Source organism: Prionailurus bengalensis, chromosome A1 (genome assembly GCF_016509475.1).
Source record: "Prionailurus bengalensis isolate Pbe53 chromosome A1, Fcat_Pben_1.1_paternal_pri, whole genome shotgun sequence".
Lineage (NCBI taxonomy): Eukaryota > Metazoa > Chordata > Mammalia > Carnivora > Felidae > Prionailurus > Prionailurus bengalensis.
In genome coordinates this window covers 17,323,831-17,337,688 of record NC_057343.1, presented here as the reverse complement: position 1 = coordinate 17,337,688, position 13,858 = coordinate 17,323,831, and the positions used below count along the sequence as shown (strand labels likewise).

Below are 13,858 nucleotides of genomic sequence, written 5' to 3'. Positions count from 1 at the left end.
TCCCCAGAAGTGTAACAGTGCAGGAAGACTCCTGGGGAAGTGCAGCTTTTTTCTTTATGAAAACTGGAATAATAAAACATACCCCTCAAGGCATAATGTTCTGGCTCCAACATGTCAAAGAGGCTTATTTCTATGTCTTTGCAGGGACAGTTCAGTTCATTGGCAAGTCAAGCTACCTTGTTGCGTATAACAGACCACCATCAATTCCTGGCTCACGTCTCCACTTCTTCGGATGGGAATGAACAGCTCACCCACATCTTCTTCAACGGAGTATTCCGACTGGGGAATAAATACAGTGGACTCTAAAGAGAACACACAATCACAGTCACTATTACTTTTATCTGAACTTCAGCAATCCTATGCAAATTAACATTGCTCTAATCGTCAACTTTCCCACTTGCGTGTTCTTTGAGAATGCCACCGTGTGAAGGGAAGGAAAGAGAAGAGGGGGGCAAAAGCAGGTATAAAGCATGCAGGCTCTGGGCCAGTGAATTCCTAGCCTCGAAATAAGACTCAACATTGCAAAAATAGATACATAGATAAAAATCTCTGGTAATTGCTTTTTTCCTCAATTAATAAATGCTGCTGACATACTTCCTTTAAACACAGCTTTGTTCACTTGACAGATCAACACCTTCCAATGGTGTAGACAAATTTTAGAGGCAGACGAGACCTTGGAAGTCACCCTGTCCTACCTCGTACTTTACAGATGAAGAAACCAGAGAGTTGAACTTATTTGCAAAGGTCTCTTTCTGGCTAAGTCAAAATTAAAACTCAAACCTTGTAATGTCTAACTCTAGTACCCTTTTTTTTTTAAGTTTTTAAAAAAATGTTTATTTTTGAGAGAGACAGAGAGAGAGAGAGGCAGAGCATGAGCTGGGGAGGGGCAGAGAAAGAACAAAGAATCTGAAGCAGGCTCCAGACTTTGAGCTGTCAGCACAGAGCCCGATGCTAGGCTCGAACCCGTGAGCTGCAGGATCATGAGCTGAGTGGAAGTTGGACGCTTAATCGACTGAGCCACTCAAGCCCCCCAACTCTAGTACTCTTCTTATCTCAAGTCTATTTATCAGCTATAAGGACCATACGTGTGGTTTTCTTCCACTCCTAGACAAATAACAATGCAGAGTATACAATATTATATTTTTATAATAAGTCTAAATGATTCATTTTTAAGGTAGTTGAAAGGCACACTAAATAACAGAATGACATAATTAAATTGTTGAAAATACAGTTCAATGTGAAGCTATGTTTAGTTCAGGATGACATTTAGTTCAATAATTTGACATGATAACTCCTAATAGATACTTTGGTATTTGACTGGGAGTCTGTTTCACTGAAAGTCTCACAAACACATAAAAAAAACGCTTCATGGTTATTTTTAAAACAGTAAGCCACTTTGCTTTTCATGATTATAAAAGACCACTGGAAAAGGAGACACAAGCCGCTCGAGGTCCGTGTTCCGTCCTCTCCACCCTGCCCTGTCCCCCAGGAGCTGACTACTGTGAACCACATCAAAGGTTTCCCTTGTGGTCTGGCTTCCAGTTGGGTCAGCCAAAGGGAAGCACAGGCAGGACTTGGAGGTCAAGAGCAGAATGGGGTCTGTGCCATTCATTCCCCTGGCTCCCTCAGGGTTCAGGGCTGACCGCACCCCTTCCCCCCAAGTAAAGGTCATGGTGCCCACTGAACTCTCTAGCTCACTCTCTGGGCTCAGCTAACGTCTTCTTCCCTTTCCCTCAGGCCTAGAGGTGGTAATGGTGCCCACTCTTATTCCTTAGGGCACTTTACCATGCCTGGTGGTTTCCTAATCTTTGACCTCAATGTTGTAAATAGTCATATTATTACATTCTTTTAAAATTACTTAATGTAATTTAAGCTATTACATAAAAAAATGAGTATGTGGGGGTGCCGGGGTGGCTCAGTCAGTTGAGCATCTGACTTCGGCTCAGGTCACGATCTTGTGGTCTGTGAGTTCAAGCCCCGCGTCAAGCTCTGTGCTGACAGCTCAGAGCCTGGAGACTGCTTCAGATTCTGTGTCTCCTTCTTTCTCTCTGCCCCTCCCCCACTTACTCTGTCTCTCTCCCTCTCTCTCTCTCTCTTTCTCAAAAATAAACATTAAAAAAAATGAGCATGTGGTTTATTTCTTCTGAGATTCTCACTGATACACCAATTTAAAAAATGGTACCACTAAAAAAATGATGGGTGGATATAAGGTTTTATAACTAATTATTCTTTTATCAAACATTGGTTGGGTGACTTTTACTTGCCAGACATTCCTACTAGGCAGAGGGGATATGGAAGGAGACAAAATTCCTGATCTTACGGAGTTTTCATTTTATTTGGGGTTGGGAAAGAGGAAGAAAATAAACAAATATACAAGAATATGTAGTATGCCAGGAGGTAATGAATTATGTGAAGAAAATAGAGTGTGCTGAAGGGGACAGGGGCTAAGGCAGGGGAATGTGCCACGGTCGGCCTGTGTTATATGGGAAAGTATCTGTGACAGAGTCTCATTTGAGATGAGACTTCAAGGTGGTAATGAGATGCCTTACATACATAGTTTAGAGAAGAGAATTCTCGGCAAAGGAGTGAACAAGTGAAAAGGGCTTCAGGCCTGGGTGTGCCAGGTGTGCACGAAGAATGGCCAGGAGGCCAATGTGGTTTGAGTAAGTGGGGTAAAAAAGAGAAGGCAGGACATGGGACCACAGCAGCAGTGACAGGGTGGGTGCCGGGAAGATCACTTGGCACTTCAGGATCGTTGGGAGGATGTCGGGTCTTACTCGGAGTAAAATATTGTGTAAATAATCAAAGACCAACCAACGGGATGAAAACAAGCACAGGCCATTTATTCACTGCGCCATAGCAAAGGAGTCGGCCACTATCACTTGTCTTTAGCAGAGACTCAAAGGCAGGCCGAGGGGTGAGAAAACTGTATAGCGGGAACAAGGGAAGGCTACAGGGGCACCCTGGCTGGAGGCTGTGGGTACAGGGAAGCTGTGGGCAAGCTAACTAGAAGCGGGGCATCCTATGTGACTAGTTAGGGGTGCACATCCGGTTTCTGTGGTCGGTCTTAAGTTGAAAATGAGGGCAAAATGAAGGAAGCTGTCAGTTATTGATCAAATTTTGACCATCTGGGGCTGACTGCTATGGACAGAGGCTGTGGTTTGGCTTCCCAGTTGCTGTAGGCTATGGGTCAGAGTTGTATTTTAATACGTGGTCTGTCCGTTGTCTCTGGGTACACCCATCCAGCTGTCAATATAAAAGCATGAGAAGGCTTTAAACACGGGGATGCTGTAAGCTGCCATATCTTAAGGACGTTATTTTTGGCTGCTGTGAGATAAAGAGACACTGAGGGCCCAGGAGCTGGCCAGGAGCTCAGTTAGGCTTTGCAGCCGTCTAGGAGAGAGATCACAGCAGACGACCAGGCAGCGGCAGTGGAGCTGGGATAACACGGCTGTGTGCAGGACATACAAAGGAAGAGCCAAAAGAATTTTCTGACGGATCAGATGTAGTACGTGAGAGAGCAGAGGAGTCAAGGGTGATTCCAAGCTTTGCTATCTTGACCGGCCAGAAAGATGACATTGCTGTTTATAGAGACTGCAGGAGAATCAGATGTGGGGCGCAGATCAGGAGTTTCATTTTGGGCATATTAAAATTGAGGTTTGAATTTTAGCTGAGATGTCAAACGAGCCAGCTGAGCATACAATCCTGGATTTCAGCGGACAGGTCCAGATTGGAAATAGAAAAATAGAAAAGTGCGAGGCACCAGCATTTTGCTGTAGGTGAAGTCTGAGTCAGAATAAAATCAGTTAGGGAGGGATTGTAGATAAAGAAGACAATGGATCCAAGCACTAACCTCGGGGCAGTTGGAGGTCAGGGAGATAAGGAAGGCTGAGCAAAGGAGGCTGAGGAGGGGTCCCAGGGATGAGAACAACCAAGGGAGTGTGTGGATACTGGAGGTCAAGTGCAAAAAGTGTTTTCAGAAACAGGGAATGAAAGGGCCTCTGGGTGGCTCTGTCAGTAAAGCTTCAGACTTCAGCTCAGGTCATGATATTGTGGTTCATGAGTTCTAGCCCCGCATCGGGCTCTGTGCTGACAGCTCAGAGCCTGGAGCCTGCTTCAGATTCAGTCTCCCTCGCTCTCTGCCCCTCCCCCACTCGTGTTCTGTCTCTCTCTCTCTCTCTCTCTCTCTGTCAAAAATAAATAAAAAACATAAAAAAAAAAAAAACCAGAGAACAATCAAATGTCTCAAGTGTTGCTGACAAGTCAAGAAAGCTGAGAATCGATCATTGGATTTAGCAAAGGGAAATTACTGGTTACCTTTATAAGAACTGTTTCAGTGGAGTGGAGGGGACAAAAGCCTGAAGGAATTGGAGGAGAGAAACTGAGAAGACAGCAGGCACACTTAAAAATGTTTGCTGTAAATGGGAACAGAGTGACATCTAGAGAAATATCTTATTTATTTATAAGAGGAGTTTTTTTAAGGGCAAAATTATTCCTACTTGTATGAAGTGGGATTTTACCAAACATAAAATTTCAATATAGAAATCATCATAGCGCTTCATTAGAAAAAATACACAAGGTGCCATGAAATATTCAAGTCGGGTCTTCAATGAGTTCCAATGAGTTTCTTTTCATGGAAATTAAGTCTGGTACCACCTAGGTTTTGGCAGTCCTCAGGTCATTTACTCCAATGGCATTCGTAGAAATATTACAGAAAGTTTGGTTTCTTTGTTGGGGGTCGGGGGAGAAAGTGAGTGGGGGAGGGGCAGAGGGAGAGGGAGAGAGACAACCCCAAGCAGACTCTACCAGTGTGGAGCACAACTCAGGGCTCATCTCACAACCATGAGATCACGACCTAAGCCAAAATCAAGAGTTGGACGCTTAACCGGCTGAGCCACCCAGGGGCCCCAGTTTTGTTTCTTTATTAAAGTTTGCTGTGGACTGTGTCCCTCAAAATTTATGCATCGAAGTCCTAACCCTCAAAGTGATGATATATGGAGGTGGGGACAGTTGGGAAGTAATTAGGTTTAGATGAGGTCATGAGGGAGGGGCCCTCATTTGGGGATTAGTATCTTTATAAGAATAGGGAAGATCTCTCTCTCTCTCTCTCTCTTTCTCTCTCTCTCTCTCCCCCCAGGTGTCCAGAGCTTGCTTTTAGCTCTGAAACTCACTCCTACACTTGGTCTGAAAGAGGGTAAACAGGTCCAGCACCACATTTAGGTCTTTCGTTGACCTAATGTGGGCAGAAATGTGCATCTGTGGGAGAAACTGGAAAAGGCGAGATGAGGAAAGGCTTTCTTGCTAGGTTTTTCCAGTTCATATCATTTTTCAACTTCATTTTATATATACAGGAGAGCTTATACACAGACTGCCTCAAGTAAGCATAACTTTTTAAAACCCCTGAAAGTGGCATTTGTTTTTTTATCAGCCTTAAAAATTATTAGCTCATATGTATGGGATTCTTAACTATTTGCAAAGCCCTATTCTAAACACTTTACATGAGGGATGCCTGGGTGGCTCAGTCGGTGAAGCGTGCCGACTTAAGCTCAGGTCATGATCTCACAGTTCGTGAGTTCGAGCCCCGTGTCGGGTTCTGTGCTGACAGCTCAGAGCCTGGAGCCTGCTTCGGATTCTGTGTCTCCCTCTCTCTCTCTGACCCTCCCCCGTTTGCACACTGTCTCTCTTTTTCTCTTAGAAATAAATAAACATTGAACACTTCACACATATCGGCTAGTTTTATCCTGGCAACAATCCTTTCACATAAGAACTATTATGATTGTCATTTTATCTCTGAGGACACAGAGGTTCAAAACCGGCCGAAGCTTAGGCCGGTAGGTAGTGATACCCATATTTGAACCCAAGAAGTCCATCTCAAAGCCCAAGAGAGTAACTGCTATGATCCACTTGTGAAAGAAGAGCACTCGGATCGGCCGGCAGCTGCACTTAGGCCAGAAGGCCCAACTGAGCTTATAAGAGACATAAATTACTGCTAAAAAGCTGGCGGGGACAGCAGAAGCAGAACAAAGGAAGCTAAAAACAAGTATTTGAAAATTTGTTTAGACATCTAATGTATTCATAGAATTCTATATATAAACTTATAAAAGTGTTATGTAAGGAACAAAATCTGCATGATGGTCATACTGACAAAGTTACAGAAGTATTATAGAAGTTACGTGCATAAATGTACAATAATATGCTTATGAATATAACACGTGTGTTATGTAATATAGCAGCATATCATTTGTCAGATCCCAACTAGCCCATTAGATGGAAACCATAGCAGTCTCTGGGAGGGTGTTCTTTGAAAGACAAAGCAAGAGTGGTATTACAGAAATAGTAAACTCTGCTAAGTAAATAGAGATACGTAGACAAAAATGACTACAGGGTCATCCTCTCTAACCCTTAACACTGGCTTTCCCATGTAGTAGGTCTATGAGTGACTTTTATTTCCTTTTCTTAAAATTTTTTTTAATGTTTACTTATTTATTTTGGGGGGGGGGGAAGAGAGAGAGAGAGAGAGAGAGAGGTTACACGTGAGCAGGGGAGGGGCAGAGAGAGGAACAGAAAGAATCCCAAGCAGGCTCCACACCATCAGCCCCCTGTGGGACTCGAACACATGAACCGTGAGATCACGACCTGAACTGAGATCAAGAGTCAGATGCTTAACCGACTGTGCCACCCAGGCACCCCTGGCTTTTACTTCTTTAAATCGTTCAGAATTCTTGACAATGAACATGTGTTACTTTTATAGTTTCAGATTGGTTTCATTATTCTGTAAGTGCAAAGATGAAGCTGAGTAAAGTGAATGCATTCGTCATTAGTCACTGCAACTCGATTGTAACGAGTGCTTTGAGCTGCAATCACAGTTTTTATTTTTAGGTTTGACTGTGCTGTAACTTTGGCCAAAAATGACTTTTGTTCTCAGAAATAAAATAGTTGTAGTTACATTTGAAAGCTACTGTTCATGCCAGTCTTTTCTCAATTATACTGAACAGATTAAAAAAAAAAACAGATTCCACTAAAACCAAGATGGAACAAATTATCTTCTAAAAATCTCTGTCACAATAGAACAGAGAAAGCAAAGGCAGTGCATGGACAAAGGCACTGAGTGTTTGTTGTCTTTAGAAAGTCTGGAACATTCAAAAGTAACACAGAAGATGTTCCGGTACCTCCTCAGGCTACCATGCTGTCCTCAGCCTGCTCGACAAGTGGCACTGAGTAGGAAGTCTGTCCCTGATACGTTTGATCTTGGACATCTCTCTTACATCTCTATGGTCTGTTTTTCACTCTCAAACAGACATAGTAATTAGTACAGGTTAATTCAACAGGGACTTGAAAAAGACACAAATGAGAGTAATGAAAACATCTAAATAACATGCTTACAAGTGTTTTTTTAATGGAAGGGTTTTTTTTTAATGTTCTTTATTATTTATTTTTGAGAGACAGAGCACGAGTGAGGAGGGAGAGGGGGGACAGAAGATCAGAAGTGGGGTCTGCGGTGACAGCAGTGAGCCCATGTGGGGCTCGAGCTCAGGAACCATGAGATCGTGACCTGAGCTGGTCAGGCGCTCAACTGACTGAGCCACCCAGGCACCCCACATGATAGTAAGTATTACAAGCTCACAACAGGATGCCGTGAGATCCAAAAATTATCCTTTAGCACTAGGCAAATGTTGGTAAGAGTGAATCTTAGGGTAATCTTTGTGCATATCGTTAAAAGTTTTTATTTTGTGAATGTAGAAACTTTCAGGAAGTTTTACAACACTACAATGGCTTTATTTTACACCACCTTTTTTCATATCCACCTTTTGGTGCCAGAAATGTACAGATGTGTGCTGTAATTTTAGCCGGTATTTCAAATTGTTTGCTTCTCTTAAGACAATGACCTGTGCTTCACGGCAACAGGATTCAAAAAGAAAAAAAAAAAAAAAAAAAAAACTTCCACTCTCACTGAAATTGAATTTTTTCATGCTTCTTTCTCATTTTGGTGTCATAGCTGCCGTGGATTACCATTTCATTAATTCTGGACCTTCAAATTTGGTAGCCAATGATCTCCCTATGTCAACTGTGACAACAGTACCAACTTCTAGAAAGAATAATTAATGTTTGTGTTTCATGTTACAGCCTATGTCATCTGAATTCCACTGCATGAAACGGGTTGGCTCACTCAGCACACAAAAGTTTGCCTTTTCTTTGTAGCCAATACGATTAGCATTCTTGACATTAAAGTTCTACTTTTCTTTGGAATGGGATGTTTATTCGCTACTGTATATTGTACAGAATTAACCTAATCTCGTCATACAGAAAATGATTACACAGACCAAATATTTAATTCCCTGGGTTCACGGTTGATTTTTGGTATCATAAAGGTATCAGAACGAGCCCCTTTCAATCAGAAGTTTGCAGATACTTCAAGTATGTACATAGTAAATAATTGCACGAAATACTTAGGGACTTTAGACATCTATGTTCGGTATCTGTACTCGAATACCTATATCTGAGGTTGTAGTCTCCTAGTAAAGTACAAAAAACTAATTTACTCTGGTTAGAAATTATACGAGGTAAAAAAGGAATGGGATCTTAATGTAAAATAAGTTTTAGCTCTTACCTATTTTCCTCTTAACAGAAATGAAAATGCTTAATGTTAATTAATATCTAGATGCTTCTCAGAGTGAGAAGAAATGGTGTTATGTCTGACAGTTAGGGAACCGAATAAACAGGAAATCGAGAATCTTCTTTCAGGCTTCTCCTGTGGGTGCTGATTGCTCCTTTATCACAGCACATAACATTGTACATTGTTAGTTATAATAATTTTGTGGAGTGCAATCACCTAATGATACCCTTTCAAAATTAGTATGCCTTCTTCACTGTAGCATCCCTACCTCTTAGCAGAATTCCTGGCATGTAGCAAAAACTCAATAAACAGCTGTTGAACGTACAGATACATAATGCTGAAGCAGTCTTGATTATCTTTCTAGAATACTTGGTTTTGTTCACCTATACTAATATATTTTTGGCTTGATATATAAAGGGAAAATTAATAGAATAAGAAGAGAAGGAATCACTTTGTTCTTGGCTCTGTTTGTTCGTTTCATATACAAGAATGGGTGAGACAATGCTGCTGTTGGCAAAGCATGTGGTTTAATTAGGATATTATTTCTTTTCAGTCCCAAGAAATGACAGAAGACTGTAAAACTCAGAGAATAGAGAGAAGGGCTTCGTAGAAAAAAATCTCTATATATTCAAACCCTGGTTCTGGCACTTATTAGCAGAGGACTTTGGGGAAATACATTCTTTGAGCCTCAGAGATCCGATTTGGAAATTGACATATCAATCACAGGTTTACATGAGATATGATTGCCCAGCTCCTAATGCAGGGTCTGGCTCAACCGTGGATATTCAAATATGGTAGAGATTGGCATTGTGATTACTATCTTACCCTTGACCTATGGAATAATCCTTTTGGAATTCTCTGGGTTAGGTTAGAAAAAAAGGGCAGAAGGAGTAACAGTGACCCGAAATTTCTTCAAAGCCCTTCTTGTCTTATGGCCATCTGCTGTCTGCTGTTGATTCAGTCCAGCCTCATCACAGCGGGTCTTTCCACCACAGCTAATTGTTACCGCCCTCAGATAAAGGGTAATCTCACCCATCTCTGACAACGCTAAAGACAACCAATCGACCAAGTGGTCGATTGAGGCAGAGATTTAAGGATGGCACTATTTCTCAGGTTCCTCATCCAGACAACAAGTTAAATGGTTTATGCACTTTAAAACCCCTCCCGGGGCGTCTGGGTGCCTCAATCGAGTAAGCGTCTGACTTTGGCTCAAGTCATGATCTCGCAGTCTGTGAGTTCAAGCCCTGCGTCAGACTCTGTGCTAACAGCTCAGAGCCTGGAGCCTGCTTTGGATTCTGTGTCTCCTCTCTCTACCCCTCCCCTGCTTGCTCTCTCTCTCTCTCTCTCTCTCAAAAATAAATAAATATTAAAAAAATTTTTTTAAAACCCATCCCAACTGGAACTGCATTTGTAAAGGATGGAGACTGTGGAATCAAACTGAAACAAGGAAAGATAACAGCGATAGACGACTGAAAAGTAAGGTAAAAATCTTGACAATAAGAGCAGATTTTCCATGGGAGTGCCTCCAAGGCCACAAGAACCTGGGACAAGGGAAGTATGCCAAAGAGAGATTAATATCTCTGTTTAGCAGTCTGTTTTCTTCTTATTCTAGTTTTCCTCTTTGTATCGCAGACTTCAATTTTTGAGGACATTGAATTGATTGATTTACTCAACAAATGACGAAATGACCCCATTTGTCTAGAAAGCTATTGATCCCAACAATCATGGCAGAATGGTGTGTCCCTCTTTTGTGCGCCCATAGCACTTTGTTAAGTAGAAGGAAAAGTTCTCCATTTTCAGTCCTCTTTCTTCATGCGACAAAGTATGTCTGTTCTAGGGGTGCCTGAGTAGCTCAGTCGGTTAAGCATCCAACTCTTGGTTTCAGTTCGGGTCATGATCTTATGGTTTGTGGGATTGAGCCCCACCCACATCAGGCTCGTGGCTAACAGCATGCAGCCTGCTTGGGATTCTCTCTCTCCCTCTCTCATTCTGCCCTTCCCCACTGTCGCTGGTTCTCTTTCTCTCTTTCTCTCAAAATAAATCAATAAACTTTTAAAAAAACTGAAAAAAGATCTCAAAAAATACGTTCTAGACAAAAATGTGGGCTTCTGAAGTCCCATCTGACAGCTGAGCTGTCCCTGCATGGCCCCTCTCTCACTGGCAGGGCAAGTACCAACATGGCAATGAGATCTGCATGTGAACTGTAGGAGATTAGCTCCCTTCTATTCATGGCCACCCAGGGTGTCCAGGGATGAGGAATGGGGTGCTCTTGCTCCCAGTGGTGACTGCCCTTTGAGGCAGGCTGCCTTCTTGCACACAGGATGCAGGAAGACATAGTGACTGGGGCCACTCCTTAGAGAATGGTCATTTCTATTGATCATAGAGCTTGGCTTTCCAGCCAGAAACCAGGCTGTGTTCTTGGAACCATGTGTTCCCAGCCAGACATTCAAAACATCTGGAAGCGTGAGACATATTACAGAACATCCATATGGGTACTGAATAGTACTTGAGGCTAGATAAGTAACTACTTAAGTGTATGTCGTATTTCCGCAGTAGATGTAGATACTCATGTGTTGAATAAAACACATAGTCAGGGGCGCCTGGGTGGCTCAGTCTGTTGAGCGTCCGACTTCGGCTCAGGTCATGATCTCATGGCTCGTTGAGTTTGAGCCCCACGTCAGGCTCTGTGCTGACAACTCAGAGCCTGGAGTCTGCTTTGGATTCTGTGTCCCTCTCTCACTCTGCCCCTTCCTCGCTCATGCTCTGTCTGTCTCTCTCAAGAATAAAACATTAAAAAAATTTTTTTAAATGCAGAGTCATTTAAAATCTTTACCTAAATCACAACTATGTAAGTTAAAAAATATAAATGGATAGAGTATTATAAGAGTATAATTATGAACATGTGAGAATTCAGGATGTATGTATGTATATGCTTGTGTGTGTGTGTGTGTGTGTGTGTGTAGAGAGAGTTTATGTTAGTAAGTTGTTTGTTTTGTTTGTTTTGTCACAAAACATGGGAGCAAGTATTCTAAAATTTGTCACATGTAAAATTGAGAGCATTCTATAAACCAACCAAGTAAAAAGATCTACAAGTATGGAGATAATAGGGAGTGAAAGAATGTATATAAAATGTGTTAATTGTGCTGTTTGTCGGTAGTGAGTGTGTGATGAATTTCAATTATTATCATTATCTGTAGCTGTTATGGGTAAGTAAGGAACTGGGAAAAGCTCTTTTATTAACTGGCTAGTAAACAATTTCCAGACTAAAATGAAGCAGTGGTGGTTATTTCCTTTTCTTGCTGCCATAACACTTTGTTTATACTGTATTGCATCACATCACATTCTATTGCAATCATTTATCGGTAGGGCTCTCTTTCCCATTAGACCATAAGCTCTTTGACAGAAAGATTTCTATCCTATTATCTTTGCATCCCTAACACATAGCGCTGTACCCAGCACACATACGAGCTGAACACATTTTGAATGCATGCAAAATAGAATCTCATAACACTACCTAGAACTAATACATAGAGGGGAAGGTTAGAGGCATAATAGTTCCTAGGGCTAGCAAATTTCTATGTGAAGAGTTACAAGAGAGTGTAGAAAGAAACAGTCAAAATTTTGAAATGGTAGGGAGAGTGACCCTTTAATGGTGGGGAACAAGGGCTCTTTAATCTCTTAAGATGAAATCTAACAATGTTATTTGTGATACTAGAAATAACAACAGTAGTATTGTGTTTATGTTTTATAGAATTCTTTCACAAGAATGATGCAACATGAGACTCATTAATTTTTCTTATTTTGTGCATTAGGAAACTAAATCTTAAGAAAAGGTGTTTGATTTGATTAAGGTCATAAAACTAGAAATGGTAGAATTGGGAATCAAACTCAGATCTTATAACTTTAAGACTAATGGTCTTCAACAAGACATGGAATATACCAGGCGTTATGAGACACTTGTCAGTTATCATAGGAATGATCATGGCCTGGAATGACGAGGGCTGAATGTCATCTAGAAAATTCTATAACAACTTTGATGACCATTACATTAAATGACATTATGGCAAAGTTGTGTGTGTGTGTGTGTGTGTGTGTGTGTGTGTGTTGTATGTACGTATTTTAATATTCCACTTCTCAGATCTACTATGGGTACAGAGTATAGAGTGTTACCCTATTCTGAGAAATAGAAAGGGACGGATGAGTTTAAGTGATTTATTCCTCAAGGTAAACAATGACAATTATACCAACTGGCAAATAAAGTATCAAAAAATGGCTTCAGGGGTGCCTGGCTGGCTTAGAAGGTAGAACATGTGACTCTTGGTTTCAGGGTTGTGAGTTCAAGCCCCGCACTGCACCTAGAGCTTCCTTAAAAAAAACGAAGGAAGAAAGAAATGGCTTCAAACAAACTCTAACTGATGGGCCAGTTCATGTGTATTAAAGCTGCCATGGGCTGGTTCAAAAGAGAGAAGCTTTATTATGCTACCACTTATTCAAGACTTAAGACTCGAAGAAACTTTAATTATTCATTCCTAGATAATGCAGATAAAACTAAATGTAATTAAATGCCAACTGTTCTTTAAAGGAATTAGAAGCATAATTGAACTTCACATTTAACTAAAAGAGAGATGTTAAACAAACAGACCCCGAGCCCAGTTCTCTTATGCTCTCTCTCTAATTAGGTTCAGTCTTTTAACCCAGAGATTTCCACACAGGTCTCCATTTCGGGTACTCAGTAGATTGTATCTTCAGAGAAAATTTAAGAGTTTTCTGACTGACAAAATAAAGTAGGCTGGCAGTTAAAAAGAAAGTCACGTCTGGCTTCTGACAGGATTTCAGCTTGAGAAGACTCTCTCCAACCTTTGAATAAATGCCAGCCCTCAGAAAGCCATTCAACCTTTTTCTTTCTTTCTTTCATTTTCTTTTTCTTTTTTTTTTCTTTTTTTCCTTTCCTGACTGCACGGAGACAAGCTAGCACTTAGAACGATGGCAAGGGGGAGGGAATAGGTCAAATTACACATGAAAGCAGTGAGGTTCACTTTACCAACATCAGCCAAAGGTGTGCACTGACAAAAAAGCATAATCTAATAGAAATTAAGAGGAGTGATTTAAGACACGATTCGCCAAAGAGTGGGGATAGGTCTGGTGGGTTTTATGTAACAAATGTGGAGGCGCACAGCCAAGTGAAAACTGTTGGCTGATAAAAATTCTAACACTTGAACAATCAAGTGTAACATGGGGAACAAA

The 13,858-nt window shown here is 41.3% G+C and overlaps 1 protein-coding gene across 1 annotated transcript in view; it reads right to left on the bottom strand.

Moving 5' to 3' along the window:
• Positions 1-13,858, bottom strand: part of FREM2 (FRAS1 related extracellular matrix 2) — a 167,530-nt gene that overhangs the window by 70,467 nt on the left and 83,205 nt on the right. Inside the window, exon 5 of the mRNA XM_043577721.1 lies at positions 177-302. Within this exon, the coding sequence (XP_043433656.1) occupies positions 177-302 (126 nt within the window). The remainder of the gene's footprint in view (positions 1-176; positions 303-13,858) is intronic.